The 25,218-nt window shown below is 36.1% G+C and overlaps 2 protein-coding genes across 3 annotated transcripts in view; one reads left to right on the top strand and one right to left on the bottom strand.

Moving 5' to 3' along the window:
- Nucleotides 1-22,577, bottom strand: part of hhla2a.1 (HERV-H LTR-associating 2a, tandem duplicate 1) — a 35,237-nt gene extending 12,660 nt beyond the window's left edge. The window contains exon 1 of the mRNA XM_055208039.2: nt 22,436-22,577. The gene's annotated coding sequence lies outside the window, so the exon portion shown is untranslated. The remainder of the gene's footprint in view (nt 1-22,435) is intronic.
- gabrr3a (gamma-aminobutyric acid type A receptor subunit rho3a) lies at nt 55-25,176 on the top strand. 2 transcript variants are annotated; one of them, XM_055208040.2, is made up of 9 exons: nt 55-1,745; nt 4,595-4,707; nt 9,668-9,735; nt 12,935-13,158; nt 17,492-17,574; nt 19,458-19,595; nt 20,125-20,277; nt 22,344-22,537; nt 24,477-25,176. In XM_055208040.2, the coding sequence occupies exons 1-9, from the start codon at nt 1,603-1,605 to the stop codon at nt 24,780-24,782; spliced, it is 1,422 nt and encodes a 473-aa protein (XP_055064015.2). In that variant the 5' UTR covers nt 55-1,602; the 3' UTR covers nt 24,783-25,176. The 2 variants fall into 2 exon arrangements, with proteins under 2 accessions (XP_055064015.2, XP_055064016.2); XM_055208041.2 differs by lacking the exon at nt 19,458-19,595 and having other exon boundaries at nt 56-1,745; nt 24,477-25,175.
- The last annotated feature ends 42 nt before the right edge of the window (nt 25,177-25,218 follow it).

The following is a 25,218-nucleotide window of genomic DNA, read 5'->3' as shown; positions in this document are numbered from 1 at the left end:
AACTAAAAATGTTTCTGGATCAAATCAGATACCCTGCCCTTAAGTTTTGACTTGTGATAAGTTGGCATAACTTATGAAAACAATTTGAAATTGTTTAACTTAATTTGTTAAGTTAAAGTAACAAAAATATATGTTGATTTGATATAATTTTTGCAGTAGTGATACATTATCTGACCACAAGAGCATGTCTATATAAATTGTATTGCTATAAATAGCCCTTTAACTGTGATTGTAGCTTTTTATATCTTTCTTATAACAGATACACTGAGGCACGTGCACTTCACCCTTAGATGGCACCACTCTTCAGTGCCCTCAATCAGACTGTAATCCTGGATTAAAGCAGCATGTTACTGGACTGGGATTACTGTTCTGGTGCTTGCAATGTTATTATTGATTGTGGTGGGCTACTGTGTTCTGCAGACTCACTCGTGTTTATTCTCATGTGAACTCTCAAGACTCTCAATGTCTCTATTCGGTTGGAAAACATCATCTCTTTATCATCTCATTTGGAAAGACAGACAGACATAAAATGCGATTCTATTAAATATTTGCGCAAAACTTAGTGTTATTTTCTAAATGTCGACAAGAAACTATTGCAAAATGACAGTGTTTTTCATTAACCAATGTAATTTTGTTTTCTTGCAATATGTAATTCCAGGGTCATTAAAGATTCCAATGATCATGTGACTTTTACGCAGACGAGATGATCGTAAATATGCAGCATTGCAGTTTTGCGATATATCGAATTGCCTGAAAAACCACATCACCAAGCGAAAAAACTTTTTTGCAATATATGTGAATTGATGCGAAATTGCAGCGTTTGCATTGGGCACATTTTCAATTTGCCATTTTTATTTCCCCATTTTGAACGGTAGACAGCCAGACAGACAGATAGATAGAAGAACACTACTTTTTAAACACTAGCAGAGATATCAAGTCTATGTTGATAAAGATGAAAACATCATTATTTCATCTGAGAGGCAGGAATGCCAAGCAGCTGTGCAGATTTCCTAATTTAAGGTACATGACACATACATCAAGTATCATTATGTAGCTGGCCCTTAAGGGATGTGTTTGATCTTAAAGGGAAAATTCCGTCGTCGTCACTGTTTTTAGAAACCATGAGTAGCTGCATTTTTAACAACCCGCTGGTAGTTGCAATGCCCCCCTTCCCATGAAGTTTATAGGTTACTGAAAGATTTCAGCAGCTGCACGTAAGGAGATTAGAGAGGAATTAACGTCATTCTTTTGTCATTATAGAAATAAATTGATATTTGGTTTTAATCAGAGGGAGGTGGGGGAGAGAAAACACTATGTTGGACAAACAGACAGGATTTTCGGAAGGGTTGGGTGACACAACTGACAAACACAGTATGAACGCAAGCACAGTGTTGTCTGAAGTCACGAATCATGTCGTTGGGGTTTTAAATATTTCAGCCCTGTGCGGATCTAAAGGTCATTCTGAAATTTTAAAGGGAATGGGAATCACTTTGAGGCGGAAGGGATGCTCGGTACCGGACTGATCCTGTCTCGGAGCCTTTGTGACCGGGGAGCATCTCTTTATTTCTCCCCATTTAAGATCTTGGAGCTCAGGCCTCGGTCATGAACTTGGTTCTCCCGGCACTGAGGCTTATGTGCCTTGCCTGGCTGTGGCCCGTCACCCTGCTTAAAGGAACTAACACTCCAAACCACCGCAGACACAAGGACGTCTACTTGGGGGGAAACGCACGGCACAAGCATGGAAGGTGAGGACAGCTTAACTCACAGTTATTTTGTTTTTGGCAGATGTGATTGTATCCCAAAATGCAGAAATTAACAAACTTGCATGATAGGTTACCAATGATAACACAAAAACGTATCCGTACTTAAAAATGCTGGTTATTTTCAACCCGGCGTTGCATGGATCAAAAAGAGACAAACCCAACCCACTGGGTTGTAATTGAACCTATGCTGGGTTGTTTTAACCTATGGTTGGATTTTTGGGTTTAATTTAACCCAATGGCTCGGTTTGTCCCTTTTTGACCCATTGCTGGGTTTGTGATGCTTAGTGCACAGTAGGTTATTTGGAAAAATACTGGGTTGTTGTTTTCAACAGATGATTGAGTTTAAATTAGCATGTGATTGGTTGTTTCAACACTTGGTTGGGTAAAATAAGGACATTTTCTAGGTTAATTTAGACCACATGTTGGGTTTGTCAATATTTTTCCCAACCATGTGTTGAAAACAACAGCATTTTTGACAGTTTTATCACCCATAAACTATTTTTTAAGGTTTGGGAATGACAGAAGGCAGACCAGTATACCCTGCAGTAGACCTTACAGTGTTCATGTACAGCTCCTAAACGCATGTCAAATGCTCTTGTTTGTTGTTTATTTTTCATTGTATATTATCACTCTATTTAATATCCATGTTTAAACAGCCATATTTTCTAGATGATGTTTCCTTTAGTTTGATGCACAGAGCAGAGAGATTTATTTGTGTAAACCAAGCTGTTGTTGTGATTTTTGTTAAAGGCTGTAATTACAGCTTGTGGTTGAGCAGGGAAGGTGAGGAAAACACAAAACAAAACACTGGGGTAGTAATTTATGTCTTTATGTGTTATCCAGAAGTGGATCATTTTAATTTTTGTACCACTTGTGCTAAAACATTTGTTCTTCTTTCTGTTTCAATGGAAAAGGGTACTGCTAAAATTTCAAGAACTTCAAGTTCTAATTTTAATTTAAAGAGGTTTTCTCGGTTTTCTCAAGCAATATTACACGAAAGAAAAACTTTTTGCTGTCGTACGTTTTAAGTTTAATTAAATTTGCTGTGCAAGACATTTTAACTTAAAGTTTTAAATTTCGGGTAGTGATTTTAATATTAAAAAGTTATTATTAAAAATAAGTTAAGAGAACTGTTTTCATAAAAGTAACGTACAAGCGTTAAAGTAACGTACAAGCATGTTGATATGACACAGTGATCACATAGTTTTTATAGTGTATAAACATTTAGTATGCTCAGCCTTGCACACATTTTACAAGTTGGCTAATTCATTAATTGTACAAAAATGTACAATTAAAATAAAACAACAATAATGAAACCCCAACCCCAATGTCACAGGTTGCACAAAAGTAGTAAATTAGCCACTTCGTAAATACATACAAAATACATACATGTGTTGGTGTTCTTGTGTTTGGTGTTAGGAATCACACTGTAAAAATGTGCTGCCTTAAATTTGGGTATTGTCAGTATAATCAAATTGAATGTATTTCAACTTAACATTTTAAATCTTTAAATCATAAATAGCGATGAATGGCAGTAACTTTTTAAAAGGATAAAATTGCTTAATTTTGATGAGTTAAAGTAATGTAAAAACATATTTCCATGACTTTCCATGAAATGATCAACTGTGCAAAACATGATGAAAGAACCAGGATCTATGTGCAGAGTATGAAGTGGTTTCATTTAAATTAAAAATAATCAATAATACGAAAAAAGTGGCAAGGCACTGAAACATGACAAGACATAACAAAGCACATTACTAAAAACTACAAAGACCATAACATAGAACTACAAAACCGACATGACAACTTAACCAAAGCTGCGTTCCGATTTGTCTACCTAACCATATGTACTCTATTTGTGTTGAAAAAGCACTTACTTTTGACAAAGCAACACAGTATGCACACACTGGGACAAATTAACGCAAAACGGAAGTGACGAATGTTGCCTGGACGACGCTGTAATCCTTAATAAATTTAAACATCGGAATACAACCCATCTTTGCATTTAAGCATTTCTTCATGATTTTTTTTCATGTAATGTTTACTCTGTAGTTTAATTTATTGATTGACTGACGCATCATTTATTTATACTTTGTTAATTCTGTGTAGCGCAACTAAACTTGGTACTCTCGCGGTGAGTAATATCATCCGTTTAAGTGTCCATGGACCTACACTTCGATTTTTCACCTAAAACAGTAGACCATCCAGGAACTTTACGTATACTTTTACTTTACGTATACTTTTAACATACTATAATTTGGGACGCACTTGTTCTAATTTCAAACACTATTTAGGGTGGATAGTTTGCAGATTGGGAAGCAGGGCAAGACTTTAAAATAAAAGACATAACAAAAACAACAACATACACAATACCCTTACAATTGATCACATTTATTTAAGTGTTTATTTATTCTGAAGCCTATTTACTACAGTACAGATGTAAATATAATGAAAACAAATGTAAGATAAATTTACCACTCTTTGAATCACATGGTCAGATGTTTTGTTATAACGTTACTTTTTAAAATGTCAAAAACTCTGTCCTTTAGTCAGTTGCAATGTTTTAGGCAGTGGCGGCCGGTGACTTTTTTTCCAAGGGGGGGCTGATGAAAAGTTTGTCAAAACATGTATGTAGCCTGTCATGTGTGTGGTTCGTAATAAAAAAAGCAACACACATCAAACTCCGAACACATATTTTGAATTTGCGCCCCTCGGATGAGCAGTCATGAGCCGCCACTGGTGCTGGTAGTAGTAAATGTTGGCAAATACATGTTAGTGTAAATGTAAAACCAGAGATCAGACTAATTTTCTTTATTTTATGTTTCAAACAGCCGAATAGATTTTAAAACGAAGAAGTCAGACAGTACCAAATCTCTACTGATTAAGTCTGAGCAGCTCCTTCGTATCGAGGATCATGACTTCGCCATGAGACCCGGTTTTGGAGGTGAGGATCTTGACCTCTTAAATTCATCATATAAATGTCTATGCTGTAAGAGGTCTTGCTTTAGCAAGAGGTGTTGCAAGCATGACAGGTCACTTCCTTAAAAAGACTTTGGGTAGATAGGGTTTTTAAGATAGGGTTCAAAATATATTTTGAATCCTTTTCAGGTGTCCTAGGAATGTGCTGCTAAATTTGAAAACCAGACAATGTCTTTTAGTCTTAGTTTTGACATTTTGTCATTTAAATCCCTCAAGCTTTATTCTATTAAAAGCTTTGCTTAAACATTTCAGTAAAGTATGCTTGTGCTATCCTTTAGGGCTTGATATTTTGTTACCTAACACAATGTTGTGTCCAAATACTGTGTGATCTCATTGCAGATGAATGTCAGATCGTATTGCATTTATACAGTAATGAACATTATGTGCTATTTAATTGCGTTTGTGGTTGAATGAACAGATAATAAAATATTTCACCGGGAATAGAGGAAAGCTGGCGCAATTGGTCATTTTTTGTCAGAAATGTTTACACAGACCATTTCAGATCATTTAATTTGATTATTTGATCTATAATACACAAAACAATGTTCAGATAGCATTAAACATTGATCATACATACTGATCATATTGATTAAATGGTCATTACTTATGATCACTGTTAGATGACAATCTTTTGTTTTCTCATGCATTTTAAGCAGCTTACATCGTATAAAAACATGTTTGCTGCTGTTATTTAACAGTATTTCTATTGAGATATATCAGTTTATGGCTAGGCACTATGTTCTGCCTCTGTCATATTGAATGAACTTAAGATCAGGAGATTTAAAAATCACAGTGAGGGAACTGAACAGATCAGGATTCTGGCATGAGATCTTTAAAAAATGTAGGTTAGAGTGTCATATGTAATGCGTCCAGATCAGTCCTCAAATAAATAAATAAATAAATACTCTGACCCAGATTGTAGTAGTGCCAAACAGACAATACACAGAGGACAGCTGTGTTTTTGTACATAGTAATCTGGATTATAACCTCAGTCGGTCTCTGAGAATGCCTTTTGAATGTGACTGAATCTTACAGGATAGCTGAAGGGTGCTGATTTTAGAAAATGTGACCCTGTCTGTGAGACATAAAGAATGAATGTTGTATTTTTTTATTCAGTAATGTTTCAGTTTTGTATATTTAAGGATAAATGTAATAGTACACTACACTTGCAAACACCTATACCTCTTTATTTACATCTGGCAGCTGTGTCAATCCAAATCGACTTGCAAATATATTCAAGGTAGTTTTTACCGTTAGTAAAATATTTTCGTCATCATACAGTGATTATTTTAGATATATCAATTTGTACTTTGATAGACAATGTTATTGAGTGGTATTACTGATAAATGAATGACATCATTCTCTGTACAGTATTTACATTACTCCGAGGTAGATTATTTTAAGAATGGCATTGTTCTACTATGGTCCAAACAACATAGTGGCATGGTACTCATGTTAGAGCCATTTTAGAGAGTGTGTGATTGTAAATGTGAGGCTAATCCCTGCACAAAAACACTGAGAGAGTTTCATTTTATTATAGTCCAGATTATAGTGCAATGCCACTGGCACTGGTGCTTCTCTGAAAACAGCACCAGGATTATCATGCGTCACAGTCATGTGCACAGTAATAAAGTTGTCTGCAGAAAACGTATTCACTTTATTCTGTTTGTACATCAGTCATGAGTCTACGTCGGCGTTTTAGTGCCAACTAGAAAAAAATTATAAATATAATTTAGAGAATAAAGTCACTATTATGAGAATAAAGTCAAAACTTTTGAGAATAAAGTAAAAATTATGAGAATAAAGTCGAAATATTTAGAGAACAAACTAGAGTTCACACACCCATACACAAACTTGGTTCAATGTTATCTCCTGGTTACTTGTGTATAAGCTACCCTACACAACGTGACTGTAAGTGCGCATGTATGCGGTTTTTAACGACAACGTCATAGTTTTCAGAGGCAGCACGATCACTATACATTTTTCCAAATGCGTAAACACTGCAAGGAGTTTCAGAAGTACAAAATCTACTTCTTAATAGATAACAAAAGTGTGTGGATGGTGATTCGTTTGCAAGGCTCCCGGTCCCCTAATTTTGACTTTATTCTGGAAATGTTAGACTTTTTTCATAATTTTGACTTTATTCACAAAATGTGTCGACTTTTTTCTTGTAATTTTGACTTTATTCTCAAAATGTTTTGACTTTATTCTCAAAACGTTTTGACTTTATTCTCAAAACGTTTTGACTTTATTCTCAAAACGTTTTGACTTTATTCTCAAAACGTTTTGACTTTATTCTCGTAATTTTGACTTTATTCTTGAAATGCTTTGACTTTATTCTCGTAATTTTGACTTTATTCTCATAATTTTGACTTTATTCTCAAAACGTTTTGATTTTATTTTCAAAACGTTTTGATTTTATTCTCGTAATTTTGACTTTATTCTTGAAATGTTTTGACTTTATTCTCGTAATTTTGACTTTATTCTCAAAACGTTTCGACTTTATTCTCGAAACGTTTCGACTTTATTCTCGAAACGTTTCGACTTTATTCTCGAAACGTTTCGACTTTATTCTCGTAATTTTGACTTTATTCTTGAAATGCTTTGACTTTATTCTCGTAATTTTGACTTTTTTCTTATAATTTTGACTTTATTCTCAAAACGTTTTGATTTTATTCTCAAAACGTTTTGATTTTATTCTCGTAATTTTGACTTTATTCTTGAAATGTTTTGACTTTATTCTCGTAATTTTGACTTTATTCTCAAAACGTTTCGACTTTATTCTCGAAACGTTTCGACTTTATTCTCGAAACGTTTCGACTTTATTCTCGAAACGTTTCGACTTTATTCTCGTAATTTTGACTTTATTCTTGAAATGCTTTGACTTTATTCTCGTAATTTTGACTTTATTCTCAAAACGTTTCGACTTTATTCTCGAAACGTTTCGACTTTATTCTCGAAACGTTTCGACTTTATTCTCGAAACGTTTCGACTTTATTCTCAAAACGTTTTGATTTTATTCTCGTAATTTTGACTTTATTCTTGAAATGTTTCGACTTTATTCCTATAATTGTGACTTTATTCTCATAATTTTGACTTTATTCTCAAAATGTTTTATTTTATTCTCAAAACGTTTAGTTTTTTTTCTCGTAATTTTGACTTTATTCTTGAAATCTTTGACTTTATTCTCGTAATTTTTACTTTATTCTCGTAATTTTCACTTTATTCTCACAATGTTTCGAGTCTTCAACTTTATTCTCGTAATTTTTACTTTATTCTCGTAATTTTCACTTTATTATCGTAATTTTCACTTTATTATCGTAATTTTCACTTTATTCTCAAAACGTTTTGACTTTATTCTCGTAATTTTGACTTTATTCTTGAAATGTTTCAACTTTATTCTTGTAATTTTGACTTTATTCTCATACATTTGACTTATTCAGTAAATTCAGTTATTAAGTGGCACTTAAACGCCATCTCACGAGTCAGCTATAGTAACACTTAAAATATACTGTATAAAGCATTGGCTTCATTTGAGCTGTTTTTGTTTACTTTATTACTTGAAAATTTAAGTCAAAATAATGCACTTGTATATAAATAATTACATTTATGCATTTGGCAGATGCTTTTATAAAACAAAATCTTATGTTTGTTCTCTGGGTTCAAAACCATGAACTTTTTCGCTAGTGCAAAGCTCTACCACTGAGCTATGCAGGATTAAATTAAAAAATATGACAAACATTCAAACTAACATCTAAAGCTGCATCCCAAATTGGTATACCGTCCATAATAAATAGTATTCAAAGTTAGATCCCCTGAGTATACCTAATGTACCCGGGTGGTCTACTATTTTTAGTGAAAAAACAAGTGCAGATCTGCATTATGCATACTCGGCTGATAATACCAACAACTTATCAAGGGAGGAAGATGTTCAGTGATGTGAACTGTGAAATACTGACTAAAAAAAGTACAAAATTTGTAACTAGAGCGGTACCTTTTAAAAAGGTATCATTTTGATGTACCTTTGAGAAACCAGTATAGACCAACATACCAGTTTATACCAATGTTTGAGGTACCAATATGCACCTTTCAGGTACAAAAGTGTACTTTTTAAAAAGGTTCACGGCCCAGTGACAACTCTTGTACCTTCTTGTACCCTTTTTTCTAAGAGTGTAGTTGTATTTTGCATACTTGCATACTCTTTTGATACACACTAAATGCATATACTTTCTCCATCACCATAGTTTTAGTGCACAAGTACAGTAGGTAAACTGGGACACAGCTCCTATCAGACCCTTTACCTTGAGCTGTATTGCTTTTTTTAACAAGATTCAACCGTGCTGGACCTCTAAGCAGAAATAAGGTTTAATAGTAGCATATCTCCATAAACAACATGATATTTAAACATCAGTCATTCTGTTATGACATGCAAGTTTCACACTCTCGTTCTCTCCAAAATATTTACTCCCTCATTAGATCATAACTTCTACTAATGGGTCTTAGGAGCTAAGACGTGGTTTGTTATCCCTGAGAAGCAAACGGACTTGACAGTCGATAAACACAGTTGATATTTCTGAGATGGGAAAGCAGGTAACGGCAGGTTCTTGTTTTGTTGCGGTTTGCCTTTGCCCCGATTTGTATATAGTAGGAATTTGATTGAAAGTTCAGGCAGTGAATGGGTTCAGACAAGCATCATTTAGCGCATTGTTAAGAAGTTATAGTTCACATTGATTGCTGTGCGTGCAATTTTTAGACAGGCGTTCAATGGTAGGAACAATTCACAAAAAAAACAGGGGACATGACATAATTTTGAATCTCGCCGTTGAATCTCAGTGCTATCTATAAAAACAGCTTTTGGTATTTTCCTATGAGTCTTTTTACATTTCTGTTTCTTTTTATAATTTGTGACGTTGTATTCGACTTAGGCTCGGCTATCCCAGTGGGCATTGATGTGCAGGTAGAGAGTATCGACAGCATTTCAGAGGTTAATATGGTAAGCATATGCTCTTTTATAAATTACTGTTAACCTTTACCTCATCGGTGAGCTCGGCACCACCTTAGCTCCCAATGATGTATATCAAGTCCAAATCCTCAACCATTTAAACAGATTGAATTTACAATCGAGCCAGAGATCAAAGGTCAAAGCTGTCAAACTACAAAGGCATATCGTCCCCTTGGAATTATAAGGTTCTATCTGCGTTCTGAGCAGTTTTGAGATATTGAGCTTCAAAGTTTTTGCATTACATATAGCAAAACTTACATGGGGAAGAAGTTTCTTTCAAACATGAAAATAACAGGGACCCTAAATGCATTCTAAATATACAATATCAAAATCCTATCAAATTTCTAAATGTGGATTTTTGGAAGGGGTCAAATGCAGATAGAACCTTCTAATTCTAAAACAACACTTTTCGCTTAGAATTATAAGGTTCTATCTGCCAAAACATTATTTAAACATTAAATATAAAATTAATGTTGTAACAATTTTTAAACATGTGTTAGAAAGTAACATTTTAATCCTTTCTATGGCATTTAATATTTTTATTTTTAGCACTTTTATCTCTAAAAGTCTGATTTTACATTGCTCTTTTACAACATTGCTTCTTCCCTCTTCTGCCGCAGTTTCTCTACCATCCTCCTGTATATGTCGGGTTCATTACAAAATAGACAATTTTGTTTTAGCATGTTATACCATTCCCTACTGAAAAATCCACCTAAGACCAGCATAAGCTGGTGAGCTGGTTTGAGCTGGTCTCAAAACTTGGTTTTAGCAGGTATTGCTGGTGTAGTAAGCTGGTCTAGCTGTGTTTTGGTCACTTTTTAAGCTGGTCTAGCTGGACTTAGCTACTGCCACCTTAAACCAGCTAAAACCAGCTACCAGCTTATGCTGGTCTTTGCTGGATTTTTCAGTAGGATTGAGCAGCTACAGGCTACAATCATTCTGAAATCATTTTAATACTGAGGTAACTGCTTTAACAATTTTTCACATGTTTACATTTTGACATAACAATCATAACTTACTGTAAACACACTTTTTTGGCTAGGATAGGTTAGTTCGTTTTTTCTGTATTTTTTATCTTAGTGCGTGCCTCTTAATATCAGGAACTAAGAAGCTAGCACTGCTGGCTAATGTGGTGTCTAACTATGAAAACAATCTCCTCAGCAAGACCTAAAAAAAGACTGCCCCTACTGAAAAATCCAGCAAAGACCAGCATAAGCTGGTAGCTGGTTCCAGCTGGCTTAAGGTGGCAGTAGCTGGTGCAAGCTGGTCCAACCAGCCTGGCAAAGCTGGTCAAGCTCGTGGGTCAGCTGATCTTCCAGCATGACCAGATAAGTCCAGCTAGACCAACTTAAAACGTGACCAAAACACAGCTAGACCAGCTTAAAAAGTGACCGAAACACAGCTAGACCAGCTTAAAAAATGACCAAAACACAGCTAGACCAGCTTAAAAAGTGCCCAAAACACAGCTAGACCAGCTTTAAAAGTGACCAAAACACAGCTAGACCAGCTTAAAAAGTGACCAAAACACAGCTAGACCAGCTTTAAAAGTGACCAAAACACAGCTAGACCAGCTTAAAAAGTAACCAAAACACAGCTAGACCAGCTTAAAAAGTGCCCAAAACACAGCTAGACCAGTTTTAAAAGTGACCAAAACACAGCTAGACCAGCTTAAAAAGTGACCAAAACACAGCTAGACCAGCTTTAAAAGTGACCAAAACACAGCTAGACCAGCTTTAAAAGTGACCAAAACACAGCTAGACCAGCTTAAAAAGTAACCAAAACACAGCTAGACCAGCTTTAAAAGTGACCAAAACACAGCTAGACCAGCTTAAAAAGTGACCAAAACACAGCTAGACCAGCTTTAAAAGTGACCAAAACACAGCTAGACCAGCTTAAAAAGTAACCAAAACACAGCTAGACCAGCTTAAAAAAATGACCAAAACACAGCTAGACCAGCTTAAAAAGTAACCAAAACACAGCTAGACCAGCTTAAAAAAATGACCAAAACACAGCTAGACCAGCTTAAAAAGTAACCAAAACACAGCTAGACCAGCTTAAAAAATGACCAAAACACAGCTAGACCAGCTTAAAAAATGACCAAAACACAGCTAGACCAGCTTAAAAAGTGACCAAAACACAGCTAGACCAGCTTGCTATACCAGCAAAAACCAAGCTGGGAGACCAGCTAAAACCATCTCACCAGCTTAAGCTGGATTTTACAGTAGGGTGAACTTGCCTAAAATTCGGCTGTCGATCTTAAGGTTTCTTAAAAACTTTGCGTTGCGTTGCATAATCCTCACAGATATTGTGTGTCTGTGATTCTTCCTGTCGTCAAGGACAAAGCCGGCAACACGACATATAGGGACAGTTTCACGGACAGGGATTAGACTAGTCCTAGAATAAAATAAATGTAAGAGCTGTCAAAACTGAAAACAACTTGCACTGACATATCTTAAAATACACCAGTGCCCTTTAGCCTCAAAATGCACACAAGTAATACTTTTAGTAAGGCATGTTTGTTAAATATTTTCTAATGAAACTAAGTTCTAGTTCTGGCTTAAACTAATCTCTGTCTGAGAAACCACCCCATAAAGTTGATCTTGATTGGTCCCCTTCTGTGCATTCGAAGTGCTGATTAGCTCACGCAGATAGAACCTTATAAAGCCAACTTAGAGTTCGATTTTGTAGATAGAACCTTTTTGTTTTTTTAATAAAACGTCCCAAAATGTACAAAACTTAAAATAAAACATCACATAATGTAAATAAGTTGTCACAGAGTAAGAATATGTGAATAACTCAATTTTGACAAAAATGTTAGATAGAACCTTATAATTCCAAGGGGACGATATGCTGATTAATGCCTTATACATGTGTTCATATTGTGTATAGCTTGTGCCCTACAGGTCAAAAGTTTGAACACATCTGTGAGGAGTTGATATAAATGATAAAAAATAAAGTTGAATTAGCTTAAGTTATTTCAACTTTATTTATATAATTTATAGCAACTCCTCATTAGTGAAGAAAGTTGAAATTAATTGCAATTTCAAATTAATTAAATTAATAAAAAAAATTAAGTGCAAGGAATTTCATTCAAGTTTTGATGCTCTAGTCTCATAATGAAAAATCCTAAAAACTATATTGCTCATTGTTAGTTCATGTTAGCTAATGCATTCACTAATGTTTTGTGTAGGACTTCACGATGACCTTGTATCTTAGACACTACTGGCAGGACGACAGACTAGCCTTCCCCTCCAGCAGCAACAAAAGCCGAACGTTTGATGCTCGACTTGTAAAAAAGATCTGGGTGCCTGACGTCTTTTTCGTTCACTCCAAGCGTTCTTTCATTCATGACACCACTATGGAAAACATCATGCTCAGAGTCTATCCAGACGGGAACATTCTTTACAGTGTCAGGTAACCACAAGAACCGCTTTCTTCAAACCAGATGTTTCATAAACTCTTGCTATTTCAGTGAAGCATTTGAAACGTGTGCTTTAAAAGGGAGGTAATTACTCTGAAATAAACATTTTTGGGATTTTTGACATTCTAAAAGGAATAAAATTAAAAATATTAAGTTGTTTCAAACCTGTACACCACATTTGGTTCCATAAAAAAACATTAAAATTTCTGTTTCATGAAAAGTGCTGGAAAAAGGTTCTGTAGACCATATAAAAGCAAAAAAGAAATGGTTAATTCAAGAACCTTTTACTGGAGGGTACTTTGGGGAGTTGTCACTGGGGCGGTACCTTTTGTACCAAAAATGTGCATACTGGTACCTCAAAGGTATACATTGGTACATATTGGTACATATTGGTACCTCAAAAGTACATATCTGTACCAAAATGGTACATACTACGACCTTTTTAAAAGGTACCGTCCCAATGACAACTTTTGTACCTTTTTCTGATCTTATTTACTCAGCCTCATGTTGTTCTAAACCTGTATGAGTTTCTTTATTCTGTTGAACACGAAAGAAGATATTTTGATAAATGATGGTAAGCACACAGTAGACTCTACTCATTAACTTCCACAATAGGAATAACAAATACAATGGAAGTCAATAGGTACACTTTAGTGCCGTGGTCACCAACCCTGTTCCTGAAAATCTACTTTCCTGCAGAGTTCACCTCCAACCCCAATCAAACAAACTGGAACCTGCTAATCAAGCTCGGCATGGCTACCTAAAAAATAGGGGTAGTTGCTGGAGCAGCGTTGGATCTAACGTTTGCAGGAAGGTAGATTTCCAGGAACAGGGTTGGTGAGCACTGGTCTACTGTTTGCTTATCATCATTTATCAAAATATTTTATTTTGTGTTCAACAGAATTAAGAAACTCATACAGGTTTAGAATAACATTATAGGAGGAGTAATAACAGAATTTTCATTTTTGGGTGGGCTATCCCTTTAATAACTACAAAGAAGGTTTGAAAGGAGGTTCTTTAGATCAGTGGTTCCCAAACTTTTTCAGCCTGCAGCCCCCCTTGTGTATGGTGCATTCCTTTGCGGCCCCCCAAAGAACATTTGTTACATTTTAATGAAAAATTGTGCTTTTGGTTAGTAGCCTTATTTTTTTAGATTTAATTACACAGAATTCACGATAAATTAATGTATTTCATAAAACTGGGGCCCCCCTGGTACTATCTCGCGGCCCCCCTGGGAACCCCGGCCCTCAGTTTGAAAACCACTGCTTTAGATGTTAAAGGTTCCTTATGAAACCATTTATCCAAAAATGATTCTACTACTGTATGGTATCATAAAGCACCTTTATAATGTAAAATCATATTAAAGCTTGCACAACGATTCTTGGAAAGATAAAAAGGAATGAAAAAAGTCATAAATGTTTGGAACTACACAAGGGACAATAAAAAACGCCATATACTTTACTGTTTTTCATTGTTGGATCATCCTTTTAAAATAATACTGACAAATCCCGTTTATGTTTACATGACATGACAGATGAGGCGTGGTTTTTATTAACACTTATACTGTTGGCCAGGAATTATTTCTAAGAAATATTGGCACATACTGCAAGTGTAGACTTGCTTACCTTTACAGGTGTGACCAGTGCCGGGTTAAGCCTTTGTAAGGCCCTGGGCTAACGCTGGTTTGAGGCCCCCCCAATATACACTGAAAAAAATAAAGGCTGGATTTACTAAGTGCCCCATTGCTTAAATTTTTTTAGTAAAACTTACTAAAAAAAGGGGATGCAAAAACGATGCACTGTCTATATTTTTTAGTAAATCCAGTGTTTTTTACAGCGCATGTGCAACATTAAATGGCTAAAATTATTTAAATAAATTAAACAATATTATAAAATAATTTTACAGTCAGAAATAGCCCAGAAAATAACATTTATTTAATAAAACTTACAACAAAAAGTGCTTCTTACTGTTCTTCTTTAAATATAATTTCTCAATTAAATTATTAAAATCAAGTGGACGCAAAAGTAGGCTGAAATTATTTAAATAAATTAAACAATATTATCAAGTAATAATTTTACAATCAGAAACAGCCCAGAAAATAACATTTATTAAATGCAACTCACAACTAAAAGTGCTTCTGTCTGTTCTTCTTTAAATATAATTCCTCAATTAAATTATTAAAATCAAGTGGACGCAAAAGTAGGCTGAAATTATTTAAATAGATTAAACAATATTATCAAGTAATAATTTTACAATCAGAAACAGCCCAGAAAATAACATTTATTAAATGCAACTCACAACTAAAAGTGCTTCTGTCTGTTCTTCTTTAAATATAATTCCTCAATTAAATTATTAAAATCAAGTTGACGCAAAAATAGTAGAGCCCAGAATTCTCAGCCCGAGTCCGAACTTTTTAATTCTCCCCATTAGGAATCTGTTTCCGCAGATATAGTTACTGTATCGCGTATGTTTGTGAGTAGAAGTCTGTGCTGTCTGCAGTGAGGTTTTTATGAGAGCAGCACAAACTTTTTAATAGTCTATTTAATATGTAAAACTTGAATTTGAAATAAAACTTACTGCGGAGAAGTTAATGAGATCTCTATCGTCTCTCTTGCTACGTGACGCGACAATTATTTATTATTTTAAATCCGTTTACAAGATAAATATATATACATTGTGTTGTTAAACTGATGAAATTATCTTGCTATATACGCTACATTTATTATGAGAAGCCTTTTCTTTTTACTGTTACACTGTAGACAGTAATATATGTATATTATATAAAACTCTATATGGTCGTGAAAGCACATTATCCATTATCTGTTGGTTCATGTTGGTCTAGTTTAATTCAGGGTAATCCTTTAATAAAATGTATAATATGTTATAAAATATTTTATTTTTTTGTAATATTCACAGCGCACATTCTCTCGGATCGTTTTAAAACATTTTAAAACATTCTGCAAAATTCCGCATAGATTTTGCAAAAGAAATCCGCAGAAATAGCAAAAAAATAACTGCTTACACAGCTTGTACAGCTGTACTCTTACAGCAATTAAAGCAGTTCAGTTTTGTTTAAATTGCAAAATAGTTATATTTCTTTTTTATTTACATTTTAGAGCAGTTTTTGTTTGTTAAAGTTTTTTATGATAACTAGTGGTTAGCGGCCGACAGCAAGTTGACGACATGTATGATTAATTGAGCCTCTCAAATCAACACTTCACTTGCCTATAATAACAACTATTTAAAATAAATATTTTCAGCATACCACAATGTTAGTTTAAACGTTTATTATCAATACATACTATTTTTAAAAAGCGAAGGCAGGTTGCTCTGCTGCTCGCAGTTGCAACGGGTGCAGAAATAAAAAAATAAAAAGGGCTAAAACGAAACGAAATAAACATGAAACAGAATAAACATGCATGTTGCCTTATCTTACAACTTCACTTTTGCATATACATTTTTTAATGTAAGGACTTACCACAGAAGATGGCTATTCATGTATCCATCCAACAGTTAAACTAAGAAAATTGAGATGCCAGAAGAATTGCGGCCGCGATGAGCCACAGAGAGTTCCGTTTACGATATGATTTTAATGATGATTGACACAGGACTGTTTAGGTTCCTAAACCTACGTTAAAAGTGTACCCGTTAAAATATTATTAGCTACTGCAGTTAAAGAGTTTATTTTGATCATGGTTTGATCTGGATAATTCTGAAATTACTTTTCAGTCATTTGCGATGTTACAAGGTTGAACGTCTTCTTCACGTATACATGATTTGCGAGGTACATTTGCAAACGATTCATAAATAATACCTCTGTATTTTAGAAGTAGGCCTACTGTATACTCAAACTCTAAAGACAGCAATGTGATTGCCGATGCGCTGAGAGAGAGAGAGAGAGAGAGAGAGAGAGAGAGAGAGAGAGAGAGAGAGACCACGGCGATGTGATCGATGTTATTTGAAGTCGGCTCTTAAAGGACAAAATATCCCATAAGCTATTACGTAGCTATTTTACAATTTTTTTCAGAACATTCTTGCGACCCAGTGGTTGGGGGGCCTCTGCTCTAGGTAGCACTTACGCATAATTACGTCAATCAAAATGTTTTTAAAAACTCAAAATAGAATTGTCTCGGAGGCCCCCTAGTGTTCGGGGCCCTGGGCTGCAGCCCATGTTGCCCATTAGGATAACGCGGCCTTGGTTGTGACTGAGCTACAGAAATTAAACTTTGTTATGTCCACATTCTTGCATGATTTTAAAGGCACATGTTTATTATTTTTATAAGTGATAATTTAATGTGTCACAGAAGTATGATTTGTGATTTACAGAATCACAGTGACGGCTCTTTGCTCGATGGACTTCAGCAGGTTTCCTCTAGACACACAAAACTGCTCTCTAGAGCTGGAGAGTTGTGAGTATAACAATCTAGGAGTCTGTTAGCACGCAAACACAATAAAAGAAAGAACTAGTCTACACTCAAACCCTTTTTGAACATTTCTATATTCGTCTGTACTTCTGTTTCAGAGATATTGCAAAGTATGTAAGCTGGTTTACAACCAATACTGCACATTTTCCAGCTCCCCTAGAGTTAAATATTTGATTTTTACTGTTTTGGAATCCGGATCTTGCTGTACCACTTTTAGGCCACTTAGTAACCTTCAATAACAGGGGACTATTTTCCTGCAGCCATCTTATGGCAGCGAAGTCCTTGATTATTACGCCAGAATGAGAGTATAGTTCCTAGACATATCTGCCTAGAAAACCGCAACTTTTAATTTCCGATCGTTCTTAGTACACAATGTTACTACAGAAGGGTCAAGTTTTGAATAGGAAAAATATCCAAACTCTTTGGTTATTTTTGAGCGCAAAGCTAATGGTCTAATCAGATTCAATGGATTATGCTAAGCTATGCTAAAGGTGGAAGCGCTAGACTCGTAGATCAGCTGAATAGATTCCAAAACGGTAAAAATCAAATGTTTAAGTGGAGCAGGGCTCAACATAAAGGACTGCCCGGTGGCCCGGGGCAAGCGTGAAAGACGCTCAGGGCAGTAAAAAGTATGTTCACTTGCCCTGTCGTGCCAGTGTTTCACCCTCATAAAATATATTTTCATCAACGTATATTATTTAACATCTTGGAAGCAGACTTTACTTGGGTAAAACACGACTACATACACCGCGGGTCCCCTTACATGGTAGTCGCCATTTGGCGCCGCCATGTTTCTACAGTAGCCCTAAACGGACAAATTGCTCTACAGAGCATGTTTTCGTCACTACATTGTCTCAGATGACAACTTTTTGTCCTTTGGCAGCAATCGTAGCTTTTATATGCATTTTCAAAATTGAGGGGTGGACTGAGCCGTTGGTTGCAATGCGCACTACAATACACACTGCACATTTAAGCTCTGAGCATACTGATTCTTACTTCATTATTTACGCCATAGAGACAGAGCGCAGTTATGCTAACTTGAAAACCACGCCCACCGGAGGGAAACAATCCAACCGTCTCCATTGACCCTGCACTGCAAGAGGCCGCCTCCCCGTCATTTCCGGCCCACAACAAAAAACTGAATAATGCCCAAAAGCAGCGGCGTGACAACGTGTACAGCTAACAAGCCAAAAAACCCAGAAATAAGTTTTTATAAGCTGTTGAGCCATAAAACCCAGCTTTTAGGGAGAAAAAAGTGGATCACTGACTACGTTTCCCTCTAGTGGGCGCAGTTCTACTAATAGGAGTACTATGCAAAGTTGCCTGTTTCCACTTTTGTGTCTTTAAACGCTCGTTTTTTGGGGAGTAGACAGCTTATAAAAACATATTTGTTTTTTGGGGGCTTGTTGGCTGTGCATCTTGTCACGCGGCAGCTTTTGGTCATTGTTCTGTTTTTTGTTACAAGCCAGAAATGACAAGGAGGCGGCCTCTCGCAACACAAAGTCAATGGAGACGGATGCAAACAATGCCATAGAAGAACCATTTTTGGTCCCCCAAAGAACCACTCAGTCAAAAGTTCTTAAAATAACAATTTCTTTCATACCTTTTTTATAATTTAAGAAACCTTTTTCCAGAACAACCTTTTGGTTCTTCAGATGTTAAAGGTTCTTTATGGAACCATACAGCCAAAAATGGCTCTTCTATGGCACCTTGTAGCTGTAGCCCCTGCATGGACTTCAGCTTCAGGGAGGAGATGATGGAGCTGCTTTTGGAAGCTCTGTGTTCTTCTCTCTGAGGTGTGCTACCCATGTATCTTCAAAGAGAGTTTGCTGTCTTTACCTCCCGTCCCTTATTTTGCTCTCTTGAAGATGCGTACAATGAGAATGACCTCATGCTCTATTGGAAGAATGGGAACGATTCATTAAGGACTGATGAGATTGCTCTCTCACAGTTTTTTGTTGAAGAATTCCACCCTTCCTACGGGCTCGCCTTCTACAGCAGCACCGGTATGTGTGCACTACTTCCTTCTGTATACAGTTACAGTGCCATGGGCTGAGAAATCCCTTCATTCTACACAATTAAAAATAAAGGTGCTACAAAAGCTTCTTCATAGTTTTACCATAGAAGAACCATTTTTGGCTCCCCAAGAACCTTTTCAAAGTCTAAAGAATCTTTTTTTAATATAAAGAACCACAGAAATGTTCTTTGGACGTTAAATGTTCTTTAAAAAAAATGGTTCTTCTAAGGCATCATGTAGCAATTTTAATTTTAAGAGTGTACATCGATCAGTCTCTGATGGGTTATTTTCAATTCTCTGTGTTTAGCAGGTTTGCATGTGCATTTTGACCCAGCATGTTGTGTGTTATTGTTCATCTGAGGTTGCATTAACCTACTGTAATTTAACACCTGCTATAGACCGGATTCTTTTTTTTATTATGTTGTGATACGTGAAACCAACGATATAACAGACGGTGTACTTTCTTTTTTCACATGCCGGTAATTTAAGATCTGACAAATCTCTGTTTTCTCTCTCAGGCTGGTATAACAGGCTGTACATAAACTTCATTCTCAGGAGACACATTTTCTTCTTCATGCTCCAGACGTATTTTCCCACAATGCTTATGGTCATGCTTTCTTGGGTTTCTTTCTGGATTGACAGGAGAGCTGTACCTGCTCGCGTCTCTCTGGGTAACACTTTTGAGTGTATAAGGAACGAGACAGTAATGTGGTGGGATTTTTAGAAAGATAGTATCCCGAAATGGACAAACTGCTCTAAAGATCGTGTTTTGTCAATACATTGTCTCAGACAATGATGTGTTTATCCTGTGGTAGCTACCGTAGCTTCACTATGCGTTTCGAAAGGGAGGGTGACCTTTGGAGCTGTCGGTTGCAATTCACAGTCTCACCACTAGATGCCGCTAAAAGTCCCACATTGCACTTTTAAAGAGAAATTCCACTTTTTTTGAAAATATGCTAATTTTACAGCTCCCCTAGAGTTAAACATTTGATTCTTACCGTTTTGGAATTAAGCTTAGCTTAGCACAATCCATTGAATCTGATTAGACCATTAGCATCACGCTAAAAAATAACCAAAGAGTTTTGATATTTTTCCTATTTAAAACTTAACTCTTCTGTAGTTACATTGTGCACTAAGACCGACGGAAAATTAAAAGTTGCTAGGAACTATACTCTCAAACTGGCGTAATAATCAAGGACTTTGCTGATGTAACATGGCTGCAGCAGGCGTAGTGATATTACGCACTGCCCGAAAATAGTCCCCTGCTATTGAAAATAACCAAAGGGACTATTTTCTGGAATGTGCGTAATATCACACCGTAGTATGCACACCAAAGCTTTTAAACGCGGCTGAAAACGCCTGGAGGATGCCGAATGCCAGCTGTTTTTTCAGCTGAGCGCCAGCTTTCTTAAGCTGAGTGCTGTGGTTGCTGTTCTGTTTTGTTTATCAGTTGTACGATGTGGTATTTGTCCCGCCCCTACTCCACTGTGATTGGATGGCTGTGTGAGAACTGACATTGACGAACAAAGCTTTTCACCCAAAGTTAAATATTTTTCAACTCTTCGGCTTTCAGCATGAAAAAAACACTAGGTGCTGGCTTTTTTTAAAAACGCTGAGCTTCCATTGGAAAAAAATGAAAACATACGTTGGCCGCGGGCGTAAAAGCTTTGGTGTGCACGCCCCCTTAAGGTTTATATGGCAACTTTTAGCTCTTTTTTTTTTTTTAAAGTGTTAATTTTAGCAAAATGGTATGAATTTCTAAACAGAACTTATAATATAAAAATATTTCAATAGCTTAGGTGTGTTTGTAACTTGTTTGTAGGTTTAATTGTAACCTCTCTACTTTTAACGGTCTCTAGGAACAGTGACTATTTATAAAGAATGTAATTATATGACCGGAAAAAATAAACTCAAGGCCACCCTTTGTTGCTTCAGACATTGACGACAGAACACAAGTACTTGCTGTAATAAGACTATAGAGGTGAATCACAATACTGTTATTTTTTAACAGACCCCCCCCCCCAACACACACACACATCCCACGCCCCCAAGGTGTGTGGCATTCAGTGTGCTTTCTTGAGAAAAACTAAACTTTTTTGTTGCAATGTACACTGTAAAGACATTTTGGTTGTTTTAAAGAAACAAAAAAATGTGCTGCATGTACTAACATGACTTTGAAAATGTTTTGTTTCAACCCATGCATGGGTAACATGTACAAACCTAACTGTTGGTTAAATTAACCTAGAAAATGTTCCTATTTAACCTAACCATGTTTTTTTTAGTTTGAATGCTTTTATTTGAAAATTATTACAATGAAAATTAATATTAATATGACCGAAACAACATGATTACAATGAGTGAGGTAATTTTTAACGGTTGGATCAAATATAGAATATGTTTAGTCTAAAATGTATTATTATCAGTATTACTGTTTGTTTGATCTGGCATTTATCTTCATACACCTCAAAACAGTGCAAGACATCAGAGACAAACTTTGAACTATATAAACACTATTACAAATACATAGGAAAAGTGTCAGAGAAGGGGCATATAATAACTGCAGTGCAATGTACTTCTCAAAGCTAGAACCTACGTTACCCGTTTTTCTGCTCGTTAGAGAAAGCTAAGATTAAACTTTCTGGAAACTTTTCAACTTCCTTAACATCCCACATCTGTTGAAACACTTTCTTATGAACTCTTGTTTCCTTCTTGTGCCTGTTTTGTTCTCATACTACAGGAATCACGACTGTGTTGACTATGTCTACAATAATAACCGGCGTATCAGCATCTATGCCTCAGGTGTCTTATGTCAAAGCGGTGGACATTTACCTCTGGGCCAGCTTCCTCTTTGTTTTCCTGTCAGTCATCGAGTACGCTGCAGTAAACTACTTCACCACGGTGGAAGAGATGAAAAAGATGAAGAAAGGAAAGGTCAGGGTCATGCTGTGGGTTTAAGGTCATTTCTTGAGGAGAACTGCTGACTTACTAACCATACATGACAAATGTTTCCTCCGTTAACCAAGACTGAACATTCAGGCTAAGGCTATGTCGCGCCCTAACGGCTTTAGGGAGTCATTGCGCTTAACTACTTTTGTCATCATTACAATAAAACTGTACATTTAGTATTAAAATTAGGACTGGGCATATATTAATCTAGATTAATCTCATACAAAATAAAAGTAATTTTTTGCATAATATATAAGTTTTGATGTGTGTAAATATTATGTATATTTAAACACACAGACATACATACATATACATTTTTTAAATATCGTTTTATTTATTTATATATAATTTAGAATATGTAAAAATATACATAAATATATATACACATGTAAATGTTTCTTAAATACATCCATGAATGTGTGTGTATTTATATATACATACATAATAATAACACACCGCACAAACCCATATGTTATGCAAAAAAATTATTTTATTTTGTATGAGATTAATCTAGATTAATCTATGACCAGCTCTAATTAAAATACAACTACCCCACTGAAGAATCCAGCTAAAACCAGCATAAACTTTTTTGCTGGTGTAGCAAGCTGGTCTAGCAATGTTTTGGTCACTTTTAAGCTGGTTTAGCTGGACTTAGCTATTCAGGAAGACCAGTTGACCCACCAGCTTTACCAGGATGGAAGGACCACCTTAAACCAGCTAATGCCACTTTAAACTATTTAAACCAGCTTATGGTTTCCGTAGGGTTGTATTTTGGCAGATATGGTTACCATGGTAAATTGTGGTAAGAGTGAGACATATGTCCCTTTAATGACTTAAATGAAGTCAACATCAAATGTATTATTACTTTTTGCAAAATCCAGATACTTCATCTGTGTATCATCTGTAGCTATATGACAACCCTACTGAAAAATCCAACTAAGACCAGCATAAGCTGGTAGCTGGTTTTAGCTGATTTAAGGTGGCAGAAGCTGGTTTAAGGTGGTCCTCAAAGCTGGTGTAAAAAGTGACCAAAACACAGCTAGACCAGCTTGCTACACCAGCAAAACCAGCTAAAACCAAGCTGGGAGACGCAGCATGAGCTGGTTTTAGCTGGATTTTCCGTAGGGAATGCACTAGTTTTATTTACTTATTTTTTGCTAAGGAGAAATCTATCAAAATAAAAAAGTAAAAAATATCAAATATTGTTAAAAGGGCTGGAAAATATAGAAATCCCTACTGAAAAGACCAGCTAAAACCAGCCTTAGCTGGTTGGCTGTTTTTAGCTGGTAAAGCTGGTTTAGCAGGCTGGTTTTAGAAGGGTTTAGGCCACTATTTAGCTGGTCCGTCTGGGAGACCAGCTTGGGAATTATGCTGGTCTATGCTGGTTTAGCTGGTGGTCACCAGCATACCAGCACAAAAACACAACATATGCTGGTATGACCAGCATGGGATGCTGGTGCTAATGCTGGTTTAGCTGGTGCTAAAGCTGGTTTGGTGCTGGTTTAGCTGGTGCTAATGCTGGTGCTGATGCTGGTTTGATGCTGGTTTAGCTGGTGTTCACTAGCAAACCAGCACCAAAACACAACATATGCTGGTCTTGCTGGTATGCTGGTTTTTTCAGCAGGGCAGCTTTGCCACGCTGGGAGGAAAAGGTAAAACCAGCTACTTCCATCTTAAACCAGAAAAGACCAGCTTAGCCAAGCTTTCAGCCTGGTCGAGCCGGTGGGTCAGCAGTTTTTTCCCCTTTTATCCCTTCTTAACCAGCTCAAACCAGGCTGGAAGACCAGCTAACACCAGCTTACGCTGACTTTTTTTCTTCTTTGAAATACAATTATGCAAAACAAAACTGGGTTATAAACTTTATATTATGTATTGCTTTGTACTCATTTAAGAAAAATGACTGATTTACTTTCTTTTACACAAGCTCCCAGTTTCCTATGACGCAACCCAGGCTATGGCATACGACGGCTGTTTTCATGATGATATCGATGTTTCACCATTCCCTGAATTTCCGACCACACCCAGTACGACACGTACGATCCCACCCACAGCTTCCTCTACCGAGCCGCCGCCCACTGAGGGTACCAGACTCTGGAGGAGAAAACGTTCAGTCGGCAAAAACATCAAATTTATCATGAGCAACAGCTACATGATCGACTCATACTCAAGAATACTCTTTCCAGTTGCATATCTTCTCTTCAACATCATATACTGGTGTATCTACTCCTGATTGGTTTTCCTGATCATTAATTGTAGACTAATAGGATAAGTCTACTAACTACTACTAAACTTTGGGACTGTGGCAATTAAACACTTAAGCTCGGGTAATAAGCACAAGTGACATCATGAAGTGGACAATGCTGATTTTCTGTCAGAGCGATTCATGAAAAATGTCCAAATGGAAAGTGGATGTCATCATTCTTCTAAAGAGGTCTCTGAATTCTTGGATTTAAAGGAATGTTGTTCAAGGAAAGCATGAAGTACTTTTAGGATCAGACTTTGCTTGACACTCTTCATGTGATGGTTATTATGTAATCCATATATACCCTACATCTTTATAGGTCATAGAGCCGAGACAAAACTTACATCATAAAAACTGGCAATTTATACAGGATAACCAACCAATCACTTTTTCCCATAAGTTTATGCATGTGTTTGTAGTTAAT

This window comes from Misgurnus anguillicaudatus, chromosome 12 (genome assembly GCF_027580225.2).
Source record: "Misgurnus anguillicaudatus chromosome 12, ASM2758022v2, whole genome shotgun sequence".
In the NCBI taxonomy this organism is placed as follows: Eukaryota; Metazoa; Chordata; class Actinopteri; order Cypriniformes; family Cobitidae; genus Misgurnus; species Misgurnus anguillicaudatus.
This window is presented reverse-complemented; position numbering and strand designations above follow the sequence as displayed.

Coding starts and splice junctions, on each gene's coding strand:
- gabrr3a (XM_055208040.2), top strand. CDS start 1,603: ATGAACTTGGTTCTCCCGGCACTGAGGCTTATGTGCCTTGCCTGGCTG. Junction 13,159..17,491: donor AACATTCTTTACAGTGTCAG/GTAACCACAAGA, acceptor TGTGATTTACAG/AATCACAGTGACGGCTCTTT. Junction 22,538..24,476: donor AAAAGATGAAGAAAGGAAAG/GTCAGGGTCATG, acceptor CTTTTACACAAG/CTCCCAGTTTCCTATGACGC.